Source organism: Pelophylax lessonae, assembly GCF_965119305.1.
Source record: "Pelophylax lessonae genome assembly, chromosome: 7".
Classification (NCBI taxonomy): domain Eukaryota; kingdom Metazoa; phylum Chordata; class Amphibia; order Anura; family Ranidae; genus Pelophylax; species Pelophylax lessonae.
This window is the reverse complement of record NC_138774.1, coordinates 5,631,211-5,646,347: the sequence shown is the minus strand read 5'-3', so window position 1 is coordinate 5,646,347 and position 15,137 is coordinate 5,631,211. Positions and strand designations below refer to the sequence as shown.

General features: G+C 45.6%; 1 protein-coding gene across 1 annotated transcript in view; it reads left to right on the top strand.

The window, feature by feature from the left end:
* Positions 1-15,137, top strand: part of POF1B (POF1B actin binding protein) — a 165,927-nt gene that overhangs the window by 128,120 nt on the left and 22,670 nt on the right. Inside the window, exons 16-19 of the mRNA XM_082263304.1 lie at positions 7,745-7,884; positions 9,154-9,178; positions 13,865-13,936; positions 14,075-14,167. Of these exons, the coding sequence (XP_082119430.1) occupies positions 7,745-7,884; positions 9,154-9,178; positions 13,865-13,936; positions 14,075-14,167 (330 nt within the window). The remainder of the gene's footprint in view (positions 1-7,744; positions 7,885-9,153; positions 9,179-13,864; positions 13,937-14,074; positions 14,168-15,137) is intronic.

Sequence of the window (15,137 nt, the reverse complement as noted above, 5' to 3'; positions counted from 1 at the left end):
CCCCTGCTCACCGGACATCTCACCCATTGAGTATGTTTGGGATGCTCTGGATCGGCGTATACGACAGAGTGTTCCAGGTCCTGCCAATATCCAGGAATTTCGCACTGCCATTGAAGAGGAGTGGACCAACATTCCACAGGAACCAATCACCAACCTGATCAACTCTATGCCAAGGAGATGTGTTGCACTGCATTAGGCAAATGGTGGTCACACCAGATACTGACTGGTTTTTAGAGTCCACCTGTGGTAAATTCAGTTGATTGGACATGATTTGGAAAGGCACACAGCTGTCTATATAAGGTCCCACAGGTAACAGTGCATGTCAGAGCACGAACCAAGCCATGAAGTCCAAGGAATTGTCTGTAGACCTCGGAGACAGGATTGTATGGAGGCACAGATCGGGGGAAGGGTACAGAAACATTTCTGCAGCATTGAAGGTCCCAATGACAGTGGCCTCCATCATCTGTAAATGGAAGAAGTTTGGATCCACCAGGACTCTTCCTAGAGTGGGACGTCTGGCCAAACTGAGTGATCGGGGGAGAAGGGCCTTAGTCAGGGAGGTGACCAAGAAGCCGATGGTCACTCTGACAGAGCTCCAGCATTTCTCTGTAGAGAGAGAAGATCCACCATCTCTGCAGCACTCCACCAATCAGGCCTGTATGGGTGTGGCCAGATGGAAGCCACTCCTCAGTAAAAGTCACATGACAGCCCACCTGGAGTTTCCCAAAAGGCACCTGAAGGACTCTCAGACCATGAGAAACAAAATTCTCTGCTCTGATGAAACAAAGATTGAACTCTTTGACCTGAATGGCAAACGTCATGTCTGGAGGAAACCAGGCACCGCTCATCACCTGGCCAATACCATCCCTACTGTGAAGCATGGTGGTGGCAGCATCATGGTGTGGGGATTTTTTTCAGCAGCAGGAACTGGGAGACTAGTCAGGATGGAGGGAAAGATGAATGCAGCAATGTACAGAGACATCCTGGATGAAAACCTCCTCCAGAGCGCTCTAGACCTCAGACTGGGGCGAAGGTTCATCTTCCAACAGGACAACGACCCTAAGCACACAGCCAAGATAACAAAGGAGTGGCTACGGGACAACTCTGTGAATGTCCTTGAGGGGCCCAGCCAGAGCCCAGACTTGAACCCAATTGAACATCTCTGGAGAGATCTGAAAATGGCTGTGCACCGACCCTCCCCCATTCAACCTGATGGAGCTTGAGAGGTCCTGCAAAGAAGAATGGGAGAAACTGCCCAAAAATAGGAGTGCCGAGCTTATAGCATCATACTCAAAAATACTGGAGGCTGTAACTGGGGCCAAAGGAGCTTCACCAAAGTAAAGGGTGTGAATACTTATGTACATAGGATTTTTTCATTTTTAATACATTTGCAAAGATTTCAAACAAACTTCTCTCACATTGTCATTAGGGGGGATTGTTTGTAGAATTTTGAGGAAAATAATGAATTTAATCCATTTTGGAATAAGGCTGTAACATAACAAAATGTGGAAAAAGTGAAGCGCTGTGAATACTTTCCAGATTCACTGTAGCTTCCTGAAAATATTAAAGCCCCCCAGCCTCAGTACTCCTCTCAAGACCCCTCAGTCTTGATGCAAGCAGTGGAAGGAGTTATGCAAATATAAAATGAGGGGCGGGGCCAGGGACAGTCAGGCTGGGGTCATGAGGCGGGGCCAGGGACAGTCAGGCTGGGGTCATGAGGCGGGGCCAGGGACAGTCAGGCTGGGGTCATGAGGCGGGGCCAGGGACAGTCAGGGGTCATGAGGCGGGGCTCTATCTGACTTGCTGGAGCTTCTGATGCACATTGAGTCACAATGGGGAGAACACAGGGAAACCTTTAGGAACAAGCTTATATGGAAGGCTCCATCATTATAGAACATCACTCCTGAATGCACAGTGTGCGGGACTGTCAGAGTAATCCAGTTCAGTCCAGGAGAGGAGCCCATACAACTGTGCACTGCATAGATGAGCACAGAGACCCAGTGATGACATCACTGGGTCTAAAATAAGGCGTGTCATAAAAATGGGATGGTGTTGATTGAGTATGTTGATAGCGTCTCCTCTCTGACATCTCTGCACTCCTCTTCCCTTTCTCGTTTCCTTGCGGCCCCGCCGGGCGTCTCAGAGAAATCTCCTCTCTGCTGAGCGATTGTTTCCTTTATAAATTAATTAAATTGCTACAAACCAGTTGATCCTGTGCGGGGATGAGCGGGTCCGGACAGGTGTGGGGTGTGTCTGAGACTCTCAGAGGCGAGAATTCGCCACATCATGACGCTGAGAATGAAGCCAGCTTCAGAGATCCCAGGAAACGCCGGCGTCAGATTTTCCGGGTCGCTTCACATATTGTTTGGGGAAAGAAAAAAAGTCAGAATGTGAATTCATTCAGAATGAAACAATGTATCAAACATAAAACTGCGAAATAAAAAAAGAGATCAAAATAATTACTAAGACATTCACTAATATATATGGGAGAGCTCAGTGCGATTCCCCAGCAGTTCTCCAATCACATCACAGGGACGGATCATGTGACTATAGCAAGCAGATCCGCCCACTGAGCACACAGGAAGCAGGAAGTGACTGGAATGCAGCTATCAGTTCCCTATAGAGGCGGGACGGGTGAGAATCTATAATAACATTTGTTACAATGTAATTCATAGAAATACCCAAGATCCTCAGTCCTCAGCTCCTCCAGTCTTCAGTCCTCAAGTGTTGATCATCCAGTGCCCTCCAGCAGCGTTCTTCCAGTCTTCAGTCCTCCAGTGTTGATCGTTCAGTGCCCCCAGCAGTGTTCTTCCAGTCTTCAGTTCTTCACTGTTGATGATCCAGTGCCCCCAGCAGTGTTCTTCCAGTCTTCAGTCCTCCAGTGTTGATCATCCAGTGCTTTCAGCAGTGTTTTTTTAGTCATTAGTCTTCCTGTGTTGATCATTCAGTGCCCCCCAGGAGTGTTCTTCCAGTCTTCAGTTCTCCACTGTTGATGACCGAGTGCCCCGAGCAGTGTTCCTCCGGTCTCCAGTCCTCCAGTGTTGATGATCCAGTGCCCCCAGCAGTGTTCTTCCAGTCTCCAGTCCTCCAGTGTTGATTGTCCAGTGCCCCCAGCAGTGTTCTTCCAGTCTCCAGTCCTCCAGTGTTGATTGTCCAGTGCCACAAGCAGTGTTCTTCCAGTCTCCAGTCCTCCAGTTTTGATGACCGAGTGCCCCGAGCAGTGTTCCTCCGGTCTCCAGTTCTCCAGTGTTGATGGTCCAGTGCCACCAGCAGTGTTCTTCCAGTCTTCAGCCCTCAAGTGTTGATGATCCAGTGCCCCGAGCACCATTCCTTCGGTCTCCAGTTCTCCAGTGTTGATGGTCCAGTGCCTCCAGCAGTGGTCTTCCAGTCTTCAGTCCTGCAGTGTTGATGATCCAGTGCAACTGGCAGTGGTCTTCCAGTCTTCAGTCCTCCAGTGTTGATCATCCAGTGCTTTCAGCAGTGTTTTTTTAGTCATTAGTCTTCCTGTGTTGATCATTCAGTGCCCCCCAGGAGTGTTCTTCCAGTCTTCAGTTCTCCACTGTTGATGACCGAGTGCCCCGAGCAGTGTTCCTCCGGTCTCCAGTCCTCCAGTGTTGATGATCCAGTGCCCCCAGCAGTGTTCTTCCAGTCTCCAGTCCTCCAGTGTTGATTGTCCAGTGCCCCCAGCAGTGTTCTTCCAGTCTCCAGTCCTCCAGTGTTGATTGTCCAGTGCCACCAGCAGTGTTCTTCCAGTCTCCAGTCCTCCAGTTTTGATGACCGAGTGCCCCGAGCAGTGTTCCTCCGGTCTTCAGTTCTCCAGTGTTGATGGTCCAGTGCCACCAGCAGTGTTCTTCCAGTCTCCAGTCCTCCAGTGTTGATTGTCCAGTGCCCCCAGCAGTGTTCTTCCAGTCTCCAGTCCTCCAGTGTTGATTGTCCAGTGCCCCCAGCAGTGTTCTTCCAGTCTCCAGTCCTCCAGTGTTGATTGTCCAGTGCCACCAGCAGTGTTCTTCCAGTCTCCAGTCCTCCAGTTTTGATGACCGAGTGCCCCGAGCAGTGTTCCTCCGGTCTTCAGTTCTCCAGTGTTGATGGTCCGGTGCCACCAGCAGTGTTCTTCCAGTCTCCAGTCCTCCAGTGTTGATGATCCAGTGCCCCGAGCAGTGTTCCTCCGGTCTCCAGTCCTCTAGTGTTGATGATCCAGTGCCCCCAGCAGTGTTCTTCCAGTCTCCAGTCCTCCAGTGTTGATTGTCCAGTGCCACAAGCAGTGTTCTTCCAGTCTCCAGTCCTCCAGTGTTGATTGTCCAGTGCCACCAGCAGTGTTCTTCCAGTCTTCAGCCCTCAAGTGTTGATGATCCAGTGCCCCGAGCACCATTCCTTCGGTCTCCAGTTCTCCAGTGTTGATGGTCCAGTGCCTCCAGCAGTGGTCTTCCAGTCTTCAGTCCTGCAGTGTTGATGATCCAGTGCAACTTGCAGTGGTCTTCCAGTCTTCAGTCCTCCCAGTGTTGATGATACATTCCCCCCAACAATGTTCTTCCAGTCTTCAGTTCTCCGGTGTTGATTGTCCAGAGCCTCCAGCAGTGTTCTTCCAGTTTTCAGTCCTCCAGTGTTGATGATCCAGTGCCTCCAGCACTGTTTTTCCACTCTCCAGTTCTCTAGTTGTTGATGATCCAATGCCTCCAGCAGTGTTCCTTCAGTCCTCCAAGTTGGCGATCCAATGCCCCTAGCATTTTCTTACTGGTCGCAGACAAGGGGGACCCTGGCTGGTCTTCTTCACTTCCTTCTGTTTAAATGTTGGGTCTTCATAGACGAGTATCTGCACCACAATGCTGTAAACAGTTTTTATAGAAGCAGCTATATACAGTATATCCTATTTGCCTAAGCCAGTCCGGCCATTCTCCTCCGACCTCTCCCATATAGAAGGCGTCTTCCCCACAGCTTACTGAAGGGGTTCGTTTTTTCAAACCTCTTCTATAGACCCTTTAGACTGCATTGGGGAAAAAGCTTAGGAGGTCAGCATTGTCTGAGATGCTGCAACCACCATGTCTGCCACCAACAATTCTTCCATTACCAGGGACTCCTAGATCAGAATCTTCACCATCAATCCTTCTAAGACCAGAGACTTCAAAATAAGAATCTTCACCAACAATCCTTCTGTGACCAGAGACTCTGAGATCAGAATTTTCACCATCAATCCTTCCATGACCAGATCAGAATCTTCACCATTAAGAACTTCCATGACCAGAGACTCCGAGATCAGAATGTTCACCAAGGATCCTTTCATGTCCAGATACTCCGAGATCAGAATCTTCACCATTGATCCTTCTATGACCAGAGACCCCAAGATCAGAATCTTCACCATTAATCCTTCTATGACCAGACTTCAAAATAAGAATCTTCACCAACAATCCTTCCATGACCAGATCAGAATCTTCACCATTTAGACCTTCCATGACTAGAGACTCCGAGATCAGAATGTTCACCAAGGATCCTTTCATGTCCAGAGACCCCAAGATCAGAATCTTCACCATTGATCCTTCTATGACCAAACTTCAAAATAAGAATCTTCACCAACAATCCTTCCATGACCAGATCAGAATCTTCACCATTGATCCTTCTATGACCAAAGACTCTGAGATCAGAATCTTCACCAAGGATCCTTCCATGACCAGAGCCTCTGAGATCAGAATCTTCACCAACAATCCTTCCAAGACCAGAGACTCCAAGATCAGAATCTTCACCATTAAGACCTTCCATGACCAGAGACTTCGAGATCAGAATCATCACTAACAATCCTTCAATGACCAGAGACTCCGAGATCAGAATCTTCACCGTTGATCCTTCTATGACCAAAGACTCTGAGATCAGAATCTTTACCTACACTCCTTCGATGGCCAGAGACTCCGAGATCAGAATCTTCACCATCGATCCTTCCATGACCAGAGACTCCTAGATTAGAATCTTCACCATCGATCCTTCCATGGGCAGAGACTCTGAGATCAGAATCTTTACCTACACTTCTTCGATGACCAGAGACTCCGAGATCAGAATCTTCAGCCATAAAGCGTGGTTATCTATCTATCTATCTATCTATCTATCTATCTATCTATCTATCTATCTATCTATCTATCTATCTATCTATGTTAATATCTATTATTTATGTAGATCTCTGTAGATATGAGCCTTGTGCTCCTTTTGATAATATAACACCCGGAAGGTGATGGATGATAGTTGCTTTACAATGTGATTCCAGGTCTATTTATCTTCCCACCTTTCAGTGTAGAACATTCTGTCTCCTCCATACAATAGATAAACATTTGTATCTTCTCCAGTTTGGCGATGTGTTTTCTGGGGAAGGATGCCAATAGACCTGAAGGAATATCCTGAATAGTGGAGGAGATCTTATCTGTGCTTATCCCTCCGATCTTGTAAACTCGGCCAAAAATGTGAAGCTTTATCCATTCATTTATTTTTCATTTATTGATTCATAGCTTATAATTAGACTGAAGAGTTCTGAATCACATGTGACACTCAGATGCCGATTCATATACACTATATTGTCGAAAGTATTGGGACGCCGGCCTTTACACACACATGAACTTTAATGGCATCCCAGTCTTAGTCTGTAGGGTTCAATATTGAGTTGGCTCCACCCTTTGCAGCTATAACAGCTTCAACTCTTCTGGGAAGGCCGTCCACAAGGTTTAGGAGTGTCTATGGGAATTTTTCACCATTCTTCCAGAAGGGCATTTGTGAGGTCAGGTCAGGAAAAAAAGATTCTTTTTTTTTTTCAGTTTTGGACAGAGTGGAGAGGGATTAGACCCCCTGTCAGTTTGTTTTTTGCTGTTTGGGGCGTGTTTTGGGTTGTCACCAGAAAAGGAATGGATGGGAAATCTTCCAATGGGGACAACCAGGGGATCCCATCACTTTGGAGGGATTTCCTCTCACTTCCTGTTTTGGCTATGGAACACATGACAGGAGTTATAACCCTCCCCTACTCTATCCTAAATGAAGGGGAGAGGAAATGCTTTCTCCTCCATCTGCAAAGTTACAATGTACAGTCTGATCACTGGGGGAGGGGAGATGGAGGAAATGACTCCTCCTCCTTCTACAAAGTTACAATGTACAGTCTGATAGTCTTCCATCATTGGTATCAGTTAGAGCAGGGGTGTCCAAACTATGGCCCCCTAGCTGTTCAGGAACTACAATTCCCATGAAGCATTGTAAAATCTCTGACATTCAAAGACATAACTAGGCTTGATGGGAATTGTAGTTCCTGAACAGCTGGAGGGCCATAGTTTGGACACCCCTGAGTTAGAGGAATAGTGCCCCATCATTGGTGTCAGTGGGAGGAATAGTGCCCCATCATTGGTGTCAGTGGGAGGAATAGTGCCCCCTCATTGGTGTCAGTGGAAGGAATAGTGTCCCATCATTGGTGTCAGTGGGAGGAATAGTGTCCCATCATTGGTGTCAGTGGGAGGAATAGTGCCCCATCATTGGTGTCAGTGGGAGTAATAGTGCCCCATCATTGGTGTCAGTGGGAGGAATAGTGCCCCATCATTGCTGTAATTGAGTGGGAAGAATCATGCCCCATCTTTAGTGTCAGTGTGGGGGGGGGGGGAATTATATCCCAGGGGCCAAATAAAAGCAAGCAAAGGGCCACATTTGGCCCCCCCTTGGTCACAGTTTGGAGAGCACTGATGTAGAGTATAAGAGAATTGGTGATAAGAGAGATCTCTGCTCTGTGCAGGTGAAGAGGAGGAACAGCTCCCTCTCGGGGCCGGAACAGCTGGATGCTCGTTACTTCGGTGAACTGCTGGCAGAGCTGAGTCGTAAAAACAATGATCTGTACAGCTGCCTCATGCAACACGTGGAGAAGATCGGAGCCAGGTATTCCTACCCTGCACTGTACCCCATGTACCCTGCACTGCACTCCATGTACCCTGCACTGTACCCCATTTACCCCGCACTGTACCCCATTTACCCCGCACTGTACCCCATTTACCCCCATGTACTCTGCACTGTACCCCATGAACACCACACTGTACACTGTGTACTCTGCACTGCACCCCATGTACCCTGTACTGCACCCCATGTACCCTGCACTGTACCCCATGTACCCTGAACTGTACTCTATGTACCCCGCGCTGCACCCCATGTACCCCGCACTGCACCCTATGTACCCTGCAATGTACCCCGCACTGCACCCCATGTACCCTGCACTGCACCCTATGTACCCTGCAATGTACCCCGCACTGCACCCCATGTACCCCGCACTACATTCCATGTAACCTGCACTGCACCTTATGTGCCCCCCACTGCACCACATGTACCCCTCACTGCACCCCATGTAGCCCACACTGCACCCCATGTAGCCCACACTGCACCCCATGTACCCTGCACTGTACCTCATGTACCCTCCACTGCACACCATATACCCCGCTCTATTTCCCCCTGTGTATCCCAAACATCACCCCATGTATCCCGCACTGCATCCCATGAACCCTGCACTGCACCCCATGCTGCACCCAATGTAACCCACACTGCACCCCATGTACCTCACACTGCACCCCATGTACCCCACACTGCACCCCATGTATCCAGCACTGTACTACATGTACCCTGCACTGAACGCCATATACCCCGCTCTGATCCCCCCTATGTACCCCGCACTGCACCCCATGTACCCTGCTCTGATCACCTCATGTACCCTGCACTGCACCCCATGAACCACCCTGCACCTCATGTACCCCCACACTGCACACAATGTAACCCGCACTGTGCATCATGCGCCCCACACTGCACCCCATGTACCCTGCACTGCACCCCACACTGCACCCAATGTACCCCACACTGCACCCCATGTACCCCACTGCACTCCGGGTGCCCTGCACCTCTCTATGAGCTTTTATATAGACAGTCAGACTTAGGAGGCTTCATCTCTATCCTCTGCTCTCAGCGGGCACAAGGTATATCTGGTGCAATGAATCCCAATATTAATCCATTTTATTTATGAAAACAAAAATGTAGTAACTGTTTTATAATTTTTTAAAAGTTTTCTAAATTGATTGCTAGATTGTATATTCTTGTTCCAAGCCGTGATTCTCCATGCAGCGTCCATTGTTCCTTCTGATAACTGACTTTGTGTTGTATTTGCAGGAGACCATCGGATTCCGAGAACCAGGTACGTCACCGCTTCTACATCCCCCTCATTCCTTTTTATTTACTATGTCGCTTGTCTTACCAAATGTTTCACAAGAAAACTAGTACTGGTCTCTGATTGGCCTGTCTGTGTGAACTCAACAATTACCCCCCTGCACAAGTGCTAAGGTGACCATACACTATGACTATGGCATTTGACTGTACAACCTCCTTCAGATGCAGTGCAGGAACCTACCTGATTTGCTGTGTGCTCCCCTGATGTGATGGGGGGCCTTCTGATGTAATGGAGGGCCTCTAATGTGATGGGGGAGGGGGGGCTCTGATGTGATGGGGGCCTCTAAAGTAATGAGATGTTCTCTGATGTAATGGGGACCTCTGTGATGGGGGACCTTCTGATGTAATGGGGGGGGGCCTCTAATGTGATGGGGGGCCTCTGATGTAATGGGGGGGGGCCTCTAATGTGATGGGGGGCCTCTGATGTAATGGAGGGCCTCTAATGTGATGGGGGAGGGGGGGCTCTGATGTGATGGGGGCCTCTGATGTAATGAGATGGTCTCTGATGTAATGGGGACCTCTGATGTGATGGGGTGACTTCTGATGTGATGAGGGGGCCTTTGATTTGATGGGGGGACTTCTAATGTGATGGGAGGATCTCTGATGTGATGGGGAGACCTCTGATGTGATTGGGGGGGGAGAGACCTCTGATGTAATGGAAGGACTTCTGATGTAATGGGAGGATCTCTGATGTGATGGGGGACCTCTGATGTGATGGGAGGATCTCTGATGTGATGGGGGACCTCTGATGTGATGGGGGGACCTCTGATGTGATGGGGGACCTCTGATGTGATGGGGGGACCTCTGATGTGATGGGGGACCTCTGATGTGATGGGGAGACTTCTGATGTGATGGGGAGACTTCTGATGTGATGGGGAGATCTCTGATGTGATGGGGAGACCTCTGATGTGATGGGGAGACCTCTGATGTGATGGGGAGACTTCTGATGTGATGGGGAGATCTCTGATGTGATGGGGAGACCTCTGATGTGATGGGGAGACCTCTGATGTGATGGGGAGACTTCTGATGTGATGGGGAGATCTCTGATGTGATGGGGGGACCTCTGTTGTGATGGGGAGACCTCTGATGTGATGGGGGGGACCTCTGATGTGATGGGGAGACTTCTGATGTGATGGGGGGACCTCTGATGTGATGGGGAGACCTCTGTTGTGATGGAGGGCCTTTGATGTGATGGGGAGACCTCTGATGTGATGGAAGGTTCTCTGATGTGATGGGGGGACCTCTGATGTGATGGAAGGTCCTCTGATGTGATGGGGGACCTCTGATGTGATGGAATGTCCTCTGATGTGATGGGGAGACCCCTGATGTGATGGGGAGACCTCTGTTGTGATAGAGGGCCTCTGATGTGATGGGGAGACCTCTGATGTGATGGAAGGTCCTCTGATGTAATGGGGAGACCTCTGATGTGATGGAAGGTCCTCTGATGTGATGGGGAGACTTCTGATGTGAAGGGGAGACCTCTTATGTGATGGAGGACCTCTGATGTGATGGGGGACCTCTGATATGATGGGGGACCTCTGATGTGATGGGGAGACCTCTGTTGTGACGGAGGACCTCTGATGTGATGGGAGACCTCTGATGTGATGGGGAGACCTCTGATGTGATAGGGAGACCTCTGGTGTGATGGGGAGACCTCTGATGTGATGGGGAGACCTCTGATGTGATGGGGAGACCTCTGTTGTGATGGAGGGCCTCTGATGTGATGGGGAGACCTCTGATGTGATGGAGAGACCTCTGTTGTGATGGAGGGCCTCTGATGTGATGGGGAGACCTCTTATGTGATGGGGAGACCTCTGATGTGATGGGGGACCTCTGATGGGGGACCTCTGATATGATGGGGGACCTCTGATGTGATGGGGAGACCTCTGATGTGATGGGGAGACCTCTGATGTGATGGGGAGACCTCTGATGTGATGGGAGACCTCTGATGTGATGGGAGACCTCTGATGTGATGGGGAGACCTCTGATGTGATGGGGAGACCTTTGGTGTGATGGGAAGACCTCTGATGTAATGGAAGGACCTCTGATGTGATGGGGAGACCTCTGATGTGATGGGGAGACCTTTGGTGTGATGGGGAGACCTCTGATGTGATGGGGAGACCTTTGGTGTGATGGGGAGACCTCTAATGTAATGGAAGGACCTCTCATGTGATGGGGAGACCTCTGATGTGCTGGAAAGGGGTTTTTGATGTGATTGTGCAAACTTCTGATATGACAGGGGGGGGGGGGGGGAGGCCTCTGATGTAATGGAAGGTTGTTTGCATTTTCCCAGGCTCAGGTTTCCCATTGACAAGTGACATTTACATTTTTTACAAGTCAAATGTGGGGGGACTCAAGATTTTGCACACTTTAAAGATGGAGAAATGCTGGTATAGTGTAAGGGTAACTTTATATGGAAGCAGCTTTATATACGTTCCCAGTGGGGTCCCCTCTATAGCTCACCCCAGTTCCTGGATGGTTACAATGTTGTCACCTGTGTTCTTACAGCTGCAGAGGAAACTCTTTAGTCTGCTCCGTATACATTGAGTACAGTTATGGAAACGTTCGGTCCCTGACATGGCGCATGGCGACTATTCTGTGTTTGGTGTCTTTTTTATTGTGTTCTTGTGTTATCATTGGTGTGACAATAGTCCTAGCAGATCATGCAACTGCTATTGGACCCTCGCAATCAATTTCCGTCCTCCAAAAAATATGAATTATTTCTTTGTAAATCTTCCCAATAAAATTGAAATGAAATAAAAAGATTTTCTTTTTTTTTTTTTTTCTTTTAACCAGGCCACTCAAAAATTCTAGATGTATAATACAGTGCAGCTGCTATCTAGAAGATGTAAAAAAAAAAAAAGAAAAACACCCAAGGGTTAATATTTTAAAAACAATGTTCAAAAAGTATCATATCACAATAAGTAATTCACCAGAAATATTCTGTGGATGGTGGGACTTTATGCACTTTTATCATTTTTTTTATTTATTTATTTATTTTATTTATATTATTTATTTATTTATTTATTTTTTTGCACTGGACACTTTATAGAGTGGTAATATACTGTATATTGGTATAAAGAAGAACCTTCATGCACTAGTCTTTGTTAGACATGTGCAGTTTGTTTCGTTCCAAATTGAAATTCGAACACATTTTCCATTTTCAGAAATTTGGATGTATCCGAATTTTCGAATTACAATAGTACTGAATTTAAACGAATCCGAAAAATAATGAAAAAAATTTGGATGAAATTAGAATCAATTCAAATAGTTTTTGATTTTGGAAACTTTTTGAATTCGAAAAGTCTTCGATTTGTTTTCCGGTTTCCAAAGAGAATAAAATAGAATAGAAAGTAAAGGAATATTATAGAAAAAAATAGAATACAATGAAAAAAAAATAGAATAAAATATAAAGAATATAACCATCTTCTGAAATTCGAATTTCAAATAGAATAAATTTGAATACACAAGAAAAGAGTAAAATAGAAAAAAATGGAATGAAAAAAAAAAAGCATAGAAAATATTAAAAAAATCAATAGAATATAATAAATATAACCATTTCCCAAAATTCAAATAGAATCAATTTGAATTTGAATGGAATAGAAAATAATAGATCGGAATAGAATAGAAAATAACAGAATAGTATAGAATAAAACAGACTAGAATAGAATAGAACGAATATAACCATCTTCCGAAATTCACATTTTTTATAGAATAAATTTGAATTTGAATCGGAAAAAATAAAATAGAAAACAATAGAATATAAAATAATAGAATAGAATAAAAATAATAGAAAAATAAAATAATTAACAAAACAATAGAATAGAATATAACCATTTTCCAAAATCCAAATAGAATCAATTCAAATTTAAATAGAATAGAAAAGAATAGATTAGATGAGCATATCAAGATTGTTATATTCTTTCCATTCTATTCTGTTGTTTTTTTTCTATACTATTCTGTTATTTTCTAATCTATTATTTTCCATTCTATTCAAATTGATTCTATTTGAATTTTGGGAAATGGTTATATTCTTTCTATTCTATTCTGTTGTTTATTTTTTGTTTTTTTTATTCTTTTCTATTTTGTTCTTTTATTTTCTGTCACATTTTGTTCTGTTTTTCTCTACTATATTCTACTCTTTTTTATTTTCTGTTATATTCTTTTATATTCTATTATATTTTTTTTTTCTATCCTATTCCTTTATCTTCTTTTCTATTTTATTTCTTTGGAAATTAGAAAACAAATCGAAAACTTTTCGAATTTGGAAGATCTGAATCGATTCGAATACGAAAAATGAAACGAATTCCGAAAATGAATTAAACGGATTAAACTAACTTAACTAAACAAATTTATGCAAATAACGAATCGAAACAAAAATGAATGAATTGTCCTGCACATGTCTTGCTGCATTTTTGGTGCACATTTGGCAAACCGCACCAAAAAATGCACCTCCTATTGAAATGCATTGAAAACGCAGCAAGAACGCATCAAAAATGCACCCGTGTTGCATTTTTGATGCATTTTTTAAATCACATGACCTATAAAGAACATACAACAGGCAAGGTAAAATCACGTCAAAAATCAAGTTTTCGTTTTTTTTGTCCTTTCGGCACAGCTCGTGACCCGAGTTCTCCTCTTTTCTCTCTTCTAGGAAGACGTCGAATCGCTGATCCCAAAAGGCGTCTCTGAACTCACCAAACAGCAAATCCGTTACCTGCTGCAGGTGAGACTCCGCAGAAAACACAAAATATCCTTTTATTTATTCTTTGGTTTGTTTCTGTCTGATCTGCTTATATATTGATTATCTGTTCGTATATTGATTGATTATTTGCACTGATTGTCATTCTAATTTCCTGGTTAGATGAGGCAGACGTCCGATAAGTCGATGAAACTTGTTCTGGCGACCTTCAACAGCCTGCGGGAGGAACTCGGACATTTACAGGAGGATCTGAATGTAAGTGGGGACACCCCCAGAGTACGCGGCCCTAAACAAACGTGATTGGCCGCAGTGCGGTTATTTGTATTTGCGGGCACAGGAAAAGCGCCTCGTATTTGTCTTCCTTCGTTTGCTTTTTGTTCTGTAAAAAGTAACTGACCGCCTTTTATAGCGCATTCCGTGTTCTGTATTTTGGGAGATGTGAGGGAACCGCATGGCACCCCGCTTAGGTGCCTCCGCCCAAACAGCGCCCCCTGCCTTCCAAACCGTTCCAAGCTGGCCGATTCATACCATAAACGCCATCCGCATGCGTTCCAGATGCTTTTCTGCGTGTGCGTTTTTGAAGCCTTTTTTATGAGTTGAAGTGCGTTTTTGATGCAGTGCATTTTTTCCCCCCTCTTTTTTCTTAGCCTTAAATAAGGACGAGTGTGCAGTGCGTTTAGGTGTGTTCCAGTGCGTTTTTTATGCATTTCACAGCGTTCCAGTACAGTCCAGTGCTGTAAAAATACAGCATGTTCGGGCCAGTTCACACCACATGCATTTTTTTTTCTGCATCAAAAACGCATGGAATGTAGGTTATATGGTTTCCAATGCCATAGTTCACAGTAGTGCGTTCCAGTTCCAGAAAAAAAAAAAAAGTAGAACAAACTTAATTTTTCCTGCACTGGACTGCACTGGAATGCTGTAAAACGCACCAAAAACGCACTGGAACACACATGTCCTTATTTAGGGCCAGTTCACACCACATGTGATCCAGTGCGTTTTTTTTCTATGCACCAAAAATGCATGGAAAGAAGGTTATATGGTTTCCAATGGCAGAGTTCACACCAGTTCCAGTGCGTTCATATCATAGAAACGCAGTCCAGATGTGTTCCAGATGCTTTTCTGCATGTGCGTTTTTGATGCTTTTTTTATGAGTTGAAGTGCATTTTGATGCAGTGCATTTTTTCCCCATCATTTTTCTTAGCCTTAAATAAGGACATGTGCG